Source organism: Meles meles, chromosome 9 (genome assembly GCF_922984935.1).
Source record: "Meles meles chromosome 9, mMelMel3.1 paternal haplotype, whole genome shotgun sequence".
Classification (NCBI taxonomy): Eukaryota; Metazoa; Chordata; class Mammalia; order Carnivora; family Mustelidae; genus Meles; species Meles meles.
Genome location: NC_060074.1, coordinates 51,339,556 through 51,355,286, shown reverse-complemented (window position 1 = coordinate 51,355,286; position 15,731 = coordinate 51,339,556). Strand labels below are relative to the sequence as shown.

General features: G+C 35.2%; 1 protein-coding gene across 8 annotated transcripts in view; it reads left to right on the top strand.

The window, feature by feature from the left end:
* Positions 1-15,731, top strand: part of PRPF40A (pre-mRNA processing factor 40 homolog A) — a 55,979-nt gene that overhangs the window by 38,020 nt on the left and 2,228 nt on the right. For 4 of the 8 annotated variants that reach the window (XM_046019174.1, XM_046019172.1, XM_046019170.1 and 1 more), the window contains 15 exons: positions 1,895-2,003; positions 2,512-2,576; positions 2,915-3,079; positions 3,655-3,763; positions 4,628-4,778; positions 5,968-6,101; positions 9,555-9,669; positions 9,839-9,930; positions 10,047-10,163; positions 10,484-10,621; positions 11,158-11,253; positions 13,554-13,640; positions 13,940-14,036; positions 14,280-14,341; positions 15,423-15,554. In XM_046019174.1, the coding sequence (XP_045875130.1) occupies positions 1,895-2,003; positions 2,512-2,576; positions 2,915-3,079; positions 3,655-3,763; positions 4,628-4,778; positions 5,968-6,101; positions 9,555-9,669; positions 9,839-9,930; positions 10,047-10,163; positions 10,484-10,621; positions 11,158-11,253; positions 13,554-13,640; positions 13,940-14,036; positions 14,280-14,341; positions 15,423-15,554 (1,669 nt within the window). Of the gene's footprint in view, positions 1-1,894; positions 2,004-2,511; positions 2,577-2,914; positions 3,080-3,654; positions 3,764-4,627; positions 4,779-5,967; positions 6,102-9,554; positions 9,670-9,826; positions 9,931-10,046; positions 10,164-10,483; positions 10,622-11,157; positions 11,254-13,553; positions 13,641-13,939; positions 14,037-14,279; positions 14,342-15,422; positions 15,555-15,731 lie in introns of all 8 variants that reach the window. The other 4 variants (XM_046019173.1, XM_046019171.1, XM_046019169.1 and 1 more) reach the window with 1 other exon arrangement.

Below are 15,731 nucleotides of genomic sequence, written 5' to 3'. Positions count from 1 at the left end.
TATTTTTTTAAGTTTTATTCTGTTTTTTAAAAGATTTGAGAGAGAGCACATGTACTCATGCAGGGAAGGGGAACAGAGGGAGAGGGAAGGCAGACCCCCAAACCTCCTCCCCGAGCCCAGAGCCCAACATGGAGCTCCATCTCAGGATCCTGAGAGCATGATCTGAACCAAAAGCAAGAGTCGGATGCTCAACTAACTGAGCCACTCACACACCCCTGTTTTATTTTTTAAATAATCTTTACACCCAGCATGGGGCTCCAGCTCACAACCCAATATCAAGAGTTGCATGCTCTTGGGATGCCTGGGTAGTGCAGTCATTAAGCGTCTGCCTTCGGCTCAGGTCATGACTGAGCCCCACATTGGGGACCCTGCTTAGCGGGAAGCCAGCTTCTCCATCTCCCACTCCCCCTGCTTGTATTTCCTTTCTTACTATGTCTCTGTCAAATAAATAAGTCTTTAAAAAAAAAAAAAGTTGCTTGCTCTTTCAGCTGAACCTGCCAGGCACCCTCCTCCTGCCCTTTTTCTATGCACTTAAAAATATATGCATTATGGGGCGCCTGGGTGGCTTAGTGGGTTAAAGCCTCTGCCTTCGGCTCAGGTCATGATTCCAGGGTCCGGGGATTGAGCCCCGCATCGGGCTCTGTTCGGCAGGGAGCCTGCTTCTTCCTCTCTCTCTCTGCCTGCCTCTCTGCCTACTTGTGATCTCTGTCTTTCAAATAAATAAAAATGTCAAAAAAAAATATGCATTATATCTATTTTAAACCTATATGTGGTATCTTTTATGTTGACATACCCCATCATGTTGAATGATGACCTACTATTTCATTATTTACATATACATAAATTTCAATGTTCTGATAGATATTTAAGCTTTGGGGGATAATTTTTTTTAATATCTTTTTATACTTCATTTTTTTCTGCAGTAATTTGTTTTTCATAATTTTAACAACAAACAGTTCCTGTTTATTTTCTTTCTAGATTTCCTTAAGTGCCTGAGTCATTATAATCTTATTTTAATTACTGCAATATAGACCATTTATAGCTGTTACTTTGACTGGGCCCTTTATACTATTTCTGATAATTTTAAATAAATTTCCCAAAATAAGGTTACTTGACTCAGATAGTGGGAATATATTTTTTGTAGTTGTTAGTATTTGCTCCAGTCCTTTCTTGAAGTATTCTACTTTTTGTTTACTGCATTTTTCCCCTGTACATATAGGAAGGGATGTCAGGATTATATGACCTTTTCATTTCATAAAGACCACCAAACTGGTAGAGTTGATAATTCTTGGGTACGTTAATTCTTTTTGTTTGAGATCAGTGTTTGGCATACTTTTTTTTGTAAATTATCGGAGTTAATATTTTCAGTTTTGTGGATCATAAATTCTGTCACAGTGATGCAGTTCTGCTGTAGTAGCACACAATAAGCCATAAACAGTATATAAACTTATGAGTAAAAAACTATTTGCAGAAACAGACAATGGGTTAGATTTGGCATATGAATTATAGTATTCCCGTCCTGATTTAGATCCTTAGCATCTTTTTTATATTTATGCAAATTTGCCCAAATCCTTAGTTATTAAGGCACTGAAATGAAGACACTGGGTAAGTTTTATTACCATTTAAAAGTATTCATTTGTGGATTGCTGGAATTAATGTTTCAGTATAATTGTTACTTTTAGAGACCCCCATCCCCCTAATAACTGAGTGTTTCAGGAAAAAACTATTAATTTTATGCCTTTATGTTTAGGTAAATGTGTAGGATTCATATAGAATTTATTCTGAAATTGTAAAATTTAACCTCAGTAGTGAACACTTAAATAATGAAAATAAGTGCTTTTCTAAGTGAAGCAAATGTTTACTTAAATTATAAAATGTTTGAATTTCGCTCTAGTTTTACTCCCAAAAAAGAAGAGGAGGAAAGCCAACCAGCAAAGAAAACCTATACCTGGAATACAAAGGAAGAGGCAAAGCAAGCATTTAAAGAATTATTGAAAGAAAAGGTATTGAAGATTTTATTATATGACATATTAATTATCTAATAAAGTTACTGTTTAATGCAGTCAGTACCTTGATGCCCTTATTGAAAATAGTAATTTATAAACTGTCGTAACCAAAAATAAACTAAATTTCCCTTTTTTGAAGAATATTTTTATGAAACTGATTTTCACCAAAAAAAATTCTTGTGTACAAAAGAAATTTTTGTGTACAGCGTACTATATAGTACATTCTACCTCTGTATTCTTTCTATTAAAAAAATTGTTTACCTTTTCATCAAAGGTCTTAAGATAAGTACTCTTGCTCTGTTAAATATGAGTTTAAGCTTTCTTTTTAGTTTATATGTATATTACCCAGGTTTGCCTTGGTTCAATAAGAAATTATTAGACCTCTTTCAAACTTGAGCAAAGGGAAGTGCTTGATGTTTGCAGTGAGTATTATACTTTATTTCCTGTTGTATGACTTTTCCAATATTTGTGCAAAATTTTAATTTTGTCATTAAATTGTTTTCAGCGGGTACCATCTAATGCTTCATGGGAACAAGCTATGAAAATGATCATTAATGATCCACGATACAGGTAACACTTAAGGTTTTTAATTTACTTTTCCAACCCTAGCAAATTAAAAATTGTGTAAAATAGTATAATTTTTAACTTTCATTGTCTTCTCTTTGATACCAGTAACAGTTGTTTTATGTCAGATATGAACCAGAAAAGCCAAAAGGCGTGTCATACAATTTGAGTACAGATGAAATTAGAAGTTTTTTAAAGTAGAAATTATTTTCTGTAATTGTTTCTTAATTTTTAATATCTTGCTGAAATTTTCATAATTAGTGAATGAAATCATTTTTTTTCAAAGCATGGACATTTGATCATCCTACCTTCATTTACTCTTACATGATATTTTTTCAATTTAGTGCTTTAGCAAAGTTGAGTGAAAAAAAGCAAGCCTTCAATGCTTATAAAGTCCAAACAGAGAAAGAAGAAAAAGAAGAAGCAAGATCAAAATACAAAGAGGCTAAGGAATCCTTTCAGCGTTTTCTTGAAAATCATGAGAAAATGACTTCCACAACCAGATACAAGTAAGATTTTTAGTAATGCATGGTATATGTTCACTGCACTGTTGCTTTGTCAGACATTTTTGTCAAGTGTAGTAACTAATCCAATATGGATGCTCGATCCCAGGATCATGACCTGACCTGAAGGCAGATGCTTAACGACTGAGCCACCCAGACGTCCTTCAAATAAATAAATCTTTAAAAAAAAAAATTGGGGCACCTTGGTGGCTCAGTGGATTAAACCTCTGCCTTCAGCTCAGGTTATGATCTCAGGGTCCTGCGATCAAGCCCCGCGTCAGACTCTCTGCTCAGCAGGGAGCCTGTTTCCCCCTCTCTCTGTACCTGCTGCTCTGCCTACTTGTGATCTCTGCCTGACAAATAAAATCTTAAAAAAATATATTATCCACTCCATCTGTAGGGAGGAATGGAGGCTTAAGCGGTTTTGTTCATTTTCTATTATTTATCCAAGAGTTTTCCTGTATAATATACTCGTGAATTCAGAGTGTTCATCAGGTGGTTTTAAGCTTACCATAAAATTAAAATAGCTTAAAATGAATTTTTATTGAGTAATATAGAGTAACATTTAATTTTTCTACTAGAAAAGCTGAGCAAATGTTTGGAGAGATGGAAGTCTGGAATGCAATATCGGAACGTGATCGTCTTGAAATCTATGAAGATGTTTTATTCTTTCTTTCAAAAAAAGAAAAGGTATTATTCATTCTTAGTTGTTAGTATTTATAGACATAACAAGATATTTCTTCATTCTGATTAGGAGTTATTTTATAACATGTCCACTTTTGTTTGCTTTATTCAATTTATGTGGTCTAGCAGATCTCTTTATTAGAAGTTAGATTTATAAATGGATAGCTCCTGTAATAGTACTAATATGGACACATGAGCTGCAGATTTATCCAACTCTTACTTGAATTGTTAACTGGCTATCTTCTGCCCACTGTGAAAGATACTTTTTTTTTTTTTTAATTCATTAGGTTTTTAAAATACTCAGTAATTTTGTTTATAATGCATTTATGTAAGTTTTCTATAGAAAAATGTCAGTAATATATAATTGTTACCACTAAAAGGTGCTTGCAGGATAGTGTTTTAAAACACCTCATATCTGTTTTATTATGCAATAAGTTATGGGTTACTAATTCTTGAGATACATAGAAATGTAAGTATTAACAGAGATTTGAACATAACTGAAATTGGTTGAAGACTGTGGAATTTGCCTATTGTGTGACTTGCTGATAGTAACTTTAGTTTTTGACTCCTGTCTATAATGCATAGTTACAGGAAGAGATTTATGGAGTTGGGGAGATACGATGTCCAGATTCCAACTTCTTAAAGAGAGGTTAAAAAAAAAAAAAAAAAATTGATGGTCGGCAGTTACCAGACTAAGAAGTTTGACAGGATCATTGGAAAATTAGTGTTTATTTTTAAAAAGTTCATTTAAAGTAAATGGGTAACATGAAATTTGGGCATCATTTAGAATGTAGAGAAACTCTCACTGATTGCAGTTCAAATACCATACTTTCTTTGAACCTCAAATGTGTATTCATTCTTTTGATTTAGGAGCAAGCAAAGCAGTTACGAAAGAGAAATTGGGAAGCCTTAAAAAACATACTTGACAATATGGCTAATGTAACATACTCTACTACCTGGTCTGAAGCCCAGCAGTATCTGATGGATAATCCAACTTTTGCAGAAGATGAGGAATTGCAGAGTAAGAATATAAAGACTAATTGGGAGAAAGTTTTTTTACAAGTCTGATAACAAAAAATACTTTTATTATGAGATGACTGACTGAATTTTACACAATTGTTTTTTGTTGAGTCCCCCCCCCCCTTTTTTTTAAGGTTGGGGAGGGGCAGAGGGAAGGGGAAAGAAAGATCTTAAGCAGATTGTCACACCTAGACTGATGCAGGGCTCAGTCTCCCAATGCTCATCTTGAACTGAGCCAGAATCAAGAGTCAGAGACACTTACCCATCTGAGCCACCAGGAACCCCTTGTTTGTCCATTGCTGATATGGGGTTTTGTTGGTTTCCAAATAGAGTATGATTGAATTTCATTATTCAAGTAGAAAATACTAACTTTATCAGATATTAAAATATCTGATATGTTTGTCATAGATTAACCTGAATTTTTTTTGCTATTTTAGTGTAATTTAGTTTGAATAGATTAATTACCACAGTTTTGTTCAGACTGTCTCCTTGAGGTAATGGCTTTAGAGATTTACAAACACCAAAAATTGTATTAGCATTATCCTACTTTAAGCTTATCCAGGTTCTTGTTTTGACTTACTAGTTGCTTTTTAAATTACAGCTTTATGAATTACCCCTCTGAATACCATGCGTCATTCAGTTGGTGTTGGTAGGGCCTAAAATTCTATCCTGTGAAAAGCTCCTTGGGTGGTTGTAATGTTGCTGAAAATTTTACAGTAACACTTTTATTTTCCTTAACTGTGTCTTGTGCATGGTTTTTATTTCACCCTCAAATTCAAGGTATCTTTTAATAAGGTTGTTTCGAATTTTTTTAAACATTTCCTATTTAGGGGCACCTGGGTGGCTCAGTAGGTTGACCTCTGCCTTCGGCTCAGGTCATGATCTCGGGGTCCTGGGATCGAGCCCCACATTAGGCTCTTTGCTTAGCAGGGAGCCTGCTTCCCCCCCTCTCTCTCTTCCTGCCTCTCTGCCTATTTGTGATCTCTCTCTGTCAAATAAATAAATAAAATCTAAAAATAAAATAAACATTTCCTGTTTAGATGATTATGAGTCATATTTGAGTTTAATTACAAGTGAATTTGAATTTAATTACAGGTGAATTTGAAATGTATAGAAAGTTAATGTAAATAAACTGCTTTCCTTACTGATACTGGACATTTTAATTTTTTTTTAACTGGGAAAATCTCTAGATATGGATAAAGAAGATGCTTTAATTTGCTTTGAAGAACACATCCGAGCTTTAGAAAAGGAAGAAGAAGAAGAAAAACAGAAGAGTTTGCTGAGAGAAAGGAGACGACAGCGTAAAAATAGAGAATCTTTTCAGGTAATTAAAAAAAATCTCTTTTCTACCTTAATTTCCATACTATGGTTAGTGAGTTTCAATAGTGATTGAAACAATTTTGAGACTCCCTCATCCCAGATCATTAACTTGGGCTTTGTGGAGGATCCATATACATTTAACTCAAGGAGAACAGCCATTTTAGGCCAGGGAACATAAAAGGCTGTAGAAAATTTGATATTTAAGGTGAGCACTGATAAATCGATTAAGGTTTCACTTGGGAAAGAAGAATAGCTTGAGAGAAGACTGAAAAAATATGTGTGATGAATCATTAATATTAGTTGACTTTTAGTGCCTAGAGAATAGTAGGGAATGATACGGGGTAGTTTGGGGATGGGCCATAGTTCTTAAATGCTGTACATAGAAGTTGAAATTGTATATTCTTTATATAGGCCAGTGGCTCATTTTCATCTCCAGATACCAGTTCCTTAACCTCTCGTTAATAGAGAATGTCATGGGGCGCCTGGGTGGCTCAGTGGGTTAAAGCCTCTGCCTTCAGCTCAGGTCATGATCCCAGGGTCCTGGGAACGAGCCCTGCATCGGGCTCTCTGCTCAGCAGGGAGCCTGCTTCCCCCTCTCCCTCTACCTGCCTCTCTGCCTACTTGTGATCTCTGTCTGTCAAATAAACAAATAAAATCTTTAAAAGAAAAAAAAAATAGAGAATGTCATGGAGTAATGAGTTTTTGCATTTCATATTTCACCAGATTACTCATTTCAATGATATATTAATAGCAGTTAGCATTAACTGTTTACACTGCTATACATTTCAAATTGATACTCACTTAAGTTTTTATTACAGCCTTCTAAGAGTTGTTACTATTCTTGTTATATCCATTTATATAAAATAAAGAAATGGATTCGAGAGGCACAGTGACTTACCCAGATTCAGTGACTGAGTAGTGGAGCCAGAATTTAAATCTATACAGTCTTTTTTTTTTTTTTTTTTTTAAGATTTTACTTACTTAAGAGAGAGAGAGAGAGAGAACATGAGCAGGAAGAGTGGGAGAGGGAGAAGCAGGCTACCTGCTGAGCAGGGAGTCCCACGTGGGACTGGATCCCAGGACCTAAGGTCACGACCCAAGCCAAAGGCCAATGAGTAACTTGCTGAGCCACCTAGGATCTATTCCATTAAAAACACTATATTAAGATAAATGGTAAATACAGTGTCTTAGGTTTATTTCTCCTTTAATGATAACAGTTCTTTGGCGTTGGATAAGGTACATTACCACTCCCTAAGGCAGAAGCAGAGTACTGAAAACTTCATGTGCATCTAAATCATCCTGAGGACTTTTTTTTTTTTTTTTAAGTAATCTCTGTGCCCAACGTGGGGCTCAAACTCAACCCCAAGATTAAGATTCACATGCTCTACCAACTGAACCAGCCAGGCATCCCACCTAGAGGGCTTTTAAATAAACTCTTACTATCATGCCAAAGGTCACTAAACCATTTTAAATGCCATAGCCGAAAGCATTCCTTCAGTCCTCATTCCATGAAACCTTAACATTTCTTACTCTTTCGGGTTCTTTTGTTATAGTGGTTTCCTATAGGGTCATTCTAAGAATTCTTAAAACCACAGATTTCTGGAGCTTCACCCCTAGAATTTGATTCAGTACATCTAGGGTAGGTTCTGAGAATTTACATTTCTAGGAAGTTTCTAGATGGTAGTGATGCTTCTGTCCCATACTTTGAGGATTGCCCTAGGCTATTAGCCTTTTATTCATAATTAGGAGTTTGTTGTTCACATTATCACATTTCAGCTTGGAAGAACTTGAAAGGATAGTTCTATTTTTTTAAAGCCAATGATGTAGAAATTTTACTCTACTTCATACTGAGCTGCTGAGAATTTAGTCACATGACCACAACTAGATACAAAGGAACCTGGAAAACCTACATTTTATTTTAACTGAACAATCTTGTGCCTGAGAAGAAGGGAAGAGCATATTTTTAGGTTTTTTAATACTCTTCTGCAACCATTGAACTTTAAGGGGTCTCTCTTGTGAAGGTTTTGCAATGGTTTAAAATAAGGAGACCTTATACGATAAAATAATACAATAAAAATAAGGGAATCTGGGCCACAGAAAGTAGAATATATTATGTTAGTGCTGAAACTGGAAGAGAAATCCTGAGGTAAAGTCCACATGGGTGGTTTATGATTACTGTTACTAAAACTGGTATCAGCATGTTACTTTGTTTTTGCATTCAAGAATGTTTGAAAAGAAGTGGAGTGAAGTGATAGGTACATGGTTTTATTCAAGACATTGATATGCCTCATATAGGGTTTTAGTATTTTTAATTTTAGTAATCTTTAATTTTACCCAGTATATCCAAAATATTATTTTAATATGGAATTGGTGTTTTTTAAAGAGGTTTTTTTTTTTTTTTTTTTTTTTTGGGTAATCTTCAAAATCATCACGTGTTACATACTGATGACATATCTCAGTTCAGACAAGCCACATCTTATGTACTTAGAAGCTACATTTGACTTGTGTCTACCATATTGAACAGTGCAGGCATAGAAATTTCACAAGCAGAATTTTGGACCATATTTCTTTAGAGACATTTGTTTATAGAAATAAACACCCTAAGAATTTGTGGAAGTGTAGGAAGTGTGAAACTGTTGAGTACAAAAGTCCCAATATGTTGCCCTGAAAAATCAAATACTAAAAATGGATAAAGAACAGAAATTGTAATAAGCATATAAAGATTTAGATTTAGGGTATAAAATTAACATGGAAGAAAGGAAATAAGTTTTATTTATTTATTTTTTGTTAGCTTTTATTTATTAACAAGAGTTGGGAAAGGCAGAGGGAGAAGCAAACTAAGCAGGGAGTCTGATGCGCTGCTCAATCCAGGATCCTGAAATATGACCTGAGCCAAAGACAGGTGCTTAACTGACCAAGCCACACAGGCACCCTAGGAAATAGGTTTTTAAATCAGATATGAGGTTGAGTCTTGGTTCTTCAAACTGCTCTATGTATCACTTCAGTAAAATACATCCTCTTAGAGGCCCACATTTATTAATTTAAAAAAAGAGAAAACAAAAAAACAGCCAGAACATATTGGGTACTGTGTCTAAAAATAAAAAGTATATTTTACAGGAAACATGCAAACACATTCCTTAACCTTATTATTAGAGATGACACCTAATGTTTTAGTTAACTTGTACTTATATATATATTCTTTTAAACTGAAATAATGTAGTTTTTCAAAGATCCTTTTCTCTGAAGTGCAGAGAAGGTTTTTGCCTAAAAGGAGATTTTACTTTAATCAAAGAGCAAGTATTCTTTGTACCTGAAATCTATTTGAGATCCATTGGTACAAGAGTGTCAAATACTGCTTTTTTAAATGTGTTTTGATGTAACACTAATATTCCAATGTCCTTAAAGATGCCTTTTTGGTAAAATGGGTTTTTATTATTGTTGGGTTTTCCCTCCCCAGATATTTTTAGACGAATTGCATGAACATGGACAACTACATTCTATGTCATCTTGGATGGAATTGTATCCAACAATTAGTTCCGACATTAGATTTACTAATATGCTTGGTCAACCGGGTGAGATTCTTTTCTTCCCAATTTATAGTTATGATAGTAGTTGGGATGGGCCAGAGGCAGGTGGTTGTGTTGGGGAATGGAAGGGTGCTTTATTTTGTTTTATAAACAAAAAAGTAATTGCAGCTCTTTGGTTAGAGCTAGCTTTTGACTTCTTTAGTTTTTTCATTAGGATCAACTGCACTTGACCTTTTCAAGTTTTATGTTGAGGATCTTAAAGCACGTTATCATGATGAGAAGAAAATAATAAAAGACATTCTAAAGGTAAACACTACACTTACTATTTACTGTTAATCTGTAGTATATTTTAATTATAGACGTTGATACTGTGTTTCTTTGATTTATGTATTATTAGTATTGACAAGATTTCTCTTTCCTAGGATAAAGGATTTGTAGTCGAAGTTAATACTACTTTTGAAGACTTCGTGGCCATAATCAGTTCAACTAAAAGGTCAACCACATTAGATGCCGGAAATATTAAGTTGGCTTTCAACAGTGTAAGTTACCTTTACTATGAAAAGCAACTAGCTTTACGTTTGTACTAAATGACTACTTTAGTACAGCTTTTAATATATTTAGCTAAAAGTACTTAAGCTGGAGGCTACTGAAATGAGGGCATGTGACTAGGATTTTACTGAATAGTAAAGTAAAAGAAAATAATTATTTAGATAATTGGCTAATGATGAAGTTTCCTTTGCTCAAATTAACCGGTGTCATAAATTGGCCCATTACTTATAAATGATGGGAGAATGCTTAAATTAAGAATTAATTACTCCAATTGTACTATTATAACTGATTAAATATGATTTTCTAAAAGTTACTAGAAAAGGCAGAAGCCCGTGAACGCGAACGAGAAAAAGAGGAGGCTCGGAAAATGAAAAGAAAAGAATCTGCATTTAAGAGTATGTTGAAACAAGCTACTCCTCCAATAGAATTGGATGCTGTCTGGGAAGATGTATGTATGACTATAAATTTTTTCTAATAATCTGTTTGCTTTACGATTGAAATAAAAATATCGTTAATTCCCTTCCCATTTTATAGCCACAAAAAGAAGCTGAAGTTATTTGTAGGGTATAAATTAAATATACTGAGAACATAAATTCAGTTCTGACCCTGCATTTAGGAATATTTATTGAAAATGTTTGGACTTAAGAGGAAAAGAAATTGGGGCGCCTGGGTGGCTCAGTGGGTTAAGCCGCTGCCTTCGGCTCGGGTCATGATCTCGGGGTCCTGGGATCGAGTCCCACGTCGGGCTCTCTGCTCAGCAGGGAGCCTGCTTCCCTCTCTCTCTCTCTCTGCCTGCCTCTCTGTCTACTTGTGATCTCTCTCTGTCAAATAAATAAAAAAAAAATAAAATAAAAAAGAGGAAAAGAAATTTAACACGCTTTGAGGGGATGGAGCTGTCACAGTTTCCTCTTGCTGTTGTGATGCTTTTTAGTCATACTGGTATACTTTTCTTGGTATTCATGTACTCTTATCTGAATTTTTCAGATCCGGGAGAGATTTGTAAAAGAGCCAGCATTTGAGGACATAACTCTAGAGTCGGAAAGAAAACGAATATTTAAAGATTTTATGCATGTGCTTGAGGTAATTTTAGTATTCTTAAAATTAACTCCACTGTTGCAAAATAAGTAAAAATATAAACAAAAAATGAATTTAGATTGATCAGAGTATCTTGCTTAAATTATACTGCTTCTGTACAAATGTCATTATCTGAGATGGTTAAGGAAATGATTTTTCTATAGAACCTGCCTTTAAAGGGCGCCTGGGTGGCTCAGTGGATTAAAGCCTCTGCCTTCGGCTCAGGTCATGATCCCAGAGTTCCTGGGATTGAGCCCTACATCTGGCTCTCTGCTGAGCAGGGAGCCTGCTTTCCTTCCGCTCTCTCTCTCTGCCTCTCTGCATGCTTGTGATCTCTGTCTGTCAAATTAAATAAAATCTTTTAAAAAAAAATTTAAAAAGAACCTGCCTTTAAGTAAAATAAATAGGTTGCATGTAAATATAAAGATGTGTTTGTGGAGACAGTTCATATTTATTTCATGTCTTTACAGTGTTTTAGAATTGAGTTCTGTAATTACTGGTAAACCTAAAGAAAAGTAAACAACTTTTTAAGCACACATTTCAAATACTACATTGTCAGATGTTTTCAGTGCACAAGGAGGTCTGGAAGATAATAAGTAGTAAGTTTTTGTTAAAATAACTAAAGATAAAATTGTAAGAAGTTACTCCATTAGCTGAATAAGGGTATTTTGATGAAGATTTTAGGTGGCTACTTGTATATAGTAAATATGCTAAGTAGACAAGTAATTACTGAATAAAAACCTTTTATTTTTTTATATTTTTTTATATGTTTTTTATATGTTTATATGGGGCCAGGCATTGTTCTAATAATTTTACAAACACTGCATATATGAACTTAGTCCTCACAACAACCCTGTGAAGTTATAGATGAGCAAACTGAGGTAAAGAGAAGTAATTTACAGGGAAGGGATTCCAGCCCACGCTGTTTTACTCCAGGGTCAGTGCTTTTAAAAAGTAAAATGCTACCCTGCCAGTTTTGTAATAGGGATACACCCTGAAAGCTGACATATATTTAGCATTAGAATGTTGGCGTGTTATGGTCATTGGTCACTGCAGGTCACTTAATTTTCTGTTTACTCTTCCCTTGGGTTTCTTGTTCTTAATGAATTTCAGTGTTGACAACAGTTTGCCCTGTTAACATGTATCCACATGCACCTTTAATAATCTAGCTGCCTCTAGATTAGTCCTGTTGGCCTCTAAGTCTTTTCAAAGTGTGTTTGTGAGCAGCAGCATCTACTACATTACCTGGGAGCTTTTTAATAATTCAGAAACTCACGCCCCATTGGTAGAAATCCTGCATCAGAATCATCATTTCAACAAGATTCTCAAGCACTAGAATAGAATGTACATTTAATTTTGAGAAGCTCTACTCTAGCTAGTGTCTTAACATTGTCCCCCAGTTCATAATCATCAAGATTCTCTGGTGACCTGTGCTGGGAGTAAAATGGTGAGGTCATAATTGGAGTTGAAGATTGTAGCATAGGGAAGGGCCAGTTACATTGGATTAAGTTTTTGGCCCCCAGTAATCTGAGTCTTGGAGTTAGAAAAGGAGAAAGAATTTAGCATTCAGTGACATAGAGTAAAAGGAGCTTCCCTGCTGAGTCAGATGTTTAATTCCATTTGTAAACCAGAGCAGAATTATTTTCAAAGCCATAGATAAGTTTGGGGGCAAGGAGCTTTTACTGCAGCATTAATAAATGAATTAAAACCCATAGAGACAACATTTCCTTTTCTGTTTTCATGTGGTGTTAGAGTTAGATTATCTTTGAAAGTCTTACGTTTGACTAGGAAGAGAATGCTCCTCCTTGCATAGAGAAAAAAAGGATTAGATTTTGCTTTATTCTGAGACAGCCTTGTCTATCTTAGTTCAAGGATGGCTCTGAGGTAGTTCTTTTCCATGGTGTGCCAAGCGTAGCTCAGTGACCAAAGCCAGATTCATCAGAAAAACCATGTTTGAATGTAATTTTTTTTTATTTCATTAGTTTTGAAAGTAGTGTGACAGATTATGCCTTTCTGGAGTATATCACTTGTCCCTACTAAAGCATACCATTCTCATTCCTACAGGAAGTGCTTTCTTAATACTTTATTGTTTTTAGATGTCAGAATGAGTGGGTATAGAATGATTAGGGAGGAACAGAACATTTTAACTGCTGATTCTTTGCAGTTTCTAGGAAGTACATCCTAAATGTGCAAAACGCGAGTAAGATTTTTACTCTAATAAACTTGTTTTGTATAAGTGTTTAAAAATTCTTTATGATCTGCTTCTAAAGTAAACTTTTAAAATTCTTTTCCTTTTGCCCCTGTAGCATGAATGTCAACATCATCATTCAAAGAACAAGAAACATTCTAAAAAATCTAAAAAACATCACAGGAAACGTTCCCGCTCTCGATCGGTAAGGAAACTTATTATGGGTACTATATAATGGTTTGAGTGTATTGAAATATTTGTTAATAACATTATGAATGAAATTATTAGGGGCACCTGGGTGGCTCAGTGGGTTAAGCCGCTGCCTTCGGCTCAGGTCATGATCTCAGGGTCCTGGGATCGAGTCCCGCATCAGGCTCTCTGCTCAGCAGGGGGCCTGCTTCCCTCTCTCTCTCTCTGCCTGCCTCTCTGCCTACTTGTGATCTCTTTCTGTCAAGTAAATAAATAAAATCTTAAAAAAAAAAAATTATTATATGTATTCTATAGGGGTCAGATTCAGATGATGATGACAGCCATTCAAAGAAAAAAAGACAGCGATCAGAGTCTCGGTCTGCCTCAGAACACTCTTCTAGTGCTGAGTCTGGTAAGCATTTCTTTTAACTTGAATAAAATCATTGACACTGGGGGGTGCCGTCGCTTAAGAGTACTTCTGATCTCCCCTGAGATTGAACCCCTGCTCAGCAAGGAGTCTGCTTAAGACTTTTTCTCCTTCTCCCTCTGTACCGTCCCCCTCACACTCCAAAATAAAACTTTAAAGAAAAAAAAAATCATTGGCACTTGGATGTCCTCAAATTCAGACTTTTTTTTTTCTGTTCATGCTGCTTAGAGAGAAGTTATAAGAAGTCAAAAAAACATAAGAAGAAAAGCAAGAAGAGGAGACATAAATCTGTAAGCAAGCTTTTGTTATACTACACCTAGGTTGTTTTAGCCCCTAACTTGTTCAGTGGCAGTAGAACCCTTTTTTGCCTAGTCCTGTGCAGTCCAAGACACCTAAACCCGGGAATTATATAGTTTGTCTTCACCACAATCTTCCATTAAAATATGCTAGTGAGCTTTGAAAATAAACACACATCAGTGTTAAGATTCCCACTCTGGCTTTTTAAAGTAATCTTAGAGAAGGACCTAAGTATGTGTGTATGTGTTGTAGCTGTGGTGAGAATCACAAGTTTAAGTAGTTCTTAATGTTACATATGCATCAAGATACCCTCAGGAAATTTTTCAAAACACAAGTGACTGGATATTTACTACCTCTTGAATGAGATTTTTTTTTTTCTTCATGCTGCTCACTCGAATTTATACATACCTAATAAAGGACCACTTACTTGGGCAGAGACATTGCACTTTAAATCTTGCTTTTCAGGGCACCAAGGTGGCTCAGTCAGTTGAGCATCTACCCCACACTTGATTTCTGCTCAGATCACAATCTCAGGGTCGTGGGTCGTGGGATTGGGTTCTGTGCTCATCACAGAGTCTGCTGAAGATTCTTTCTCCCTCTCTCTTTGCTCCTCCCTGTGCTCATGTGTGCTTTAAATAAATAAAATCTTTAAAAAATAATAGTCCTGCTTTCAGTTGCAGTTTTGAGGGAAGAATTTATTGTATAACAGTCAGCCTGTTAAGTGACTAAGCTAATCACAGCATTCTGTATCTATATCTGAATAAACCAACAAATACTGGGTTGGCAGAAAATGTAATGTTTGTCTATATTTACATAATAGATATAATCCTATCTTGTGTGTTTTCTTCCCTAATTTAGTGAAGCTCTTTTGTGATGTTACTGAATCAGAATGTCATCCTTCCAATGAATCTTGGAAATGTTACAGAATCCTTGAGGTTAATAATTCAAATTTCACCATACTTGGGAACACATGCCCTGTAATACATGGATGTTCTTAAATATGACCTATTATGGAGATATTAAAAAACAATGGTATTCTCATCAAAATGCTAATTATATTTTTTATTTACACAGGATTCTCCAGAGTCAGATGCTGAACGAGAGAAGGATAAAAAAGAAAAAGACCGAGAAAGTGAAAAAGATAGAACTAGACAAAGATCAGAATCAAAACACAAATCACCTAAGAAAAAGACTGGAAAGGATTCTGTAAGTATTCAGAATTATTTCATACCTGTGTTTCCAAAATACAAAAATGGATATTGTGGTTTATATCACATTTAATAGACTTTTTGCAGGTTGGCTACCATTTGAAGAAAACAATGAAAATTCAGTTTACCTCTTACACAAAATAGCTTTCTAACATACCTGCTGCAAATGTTCTGA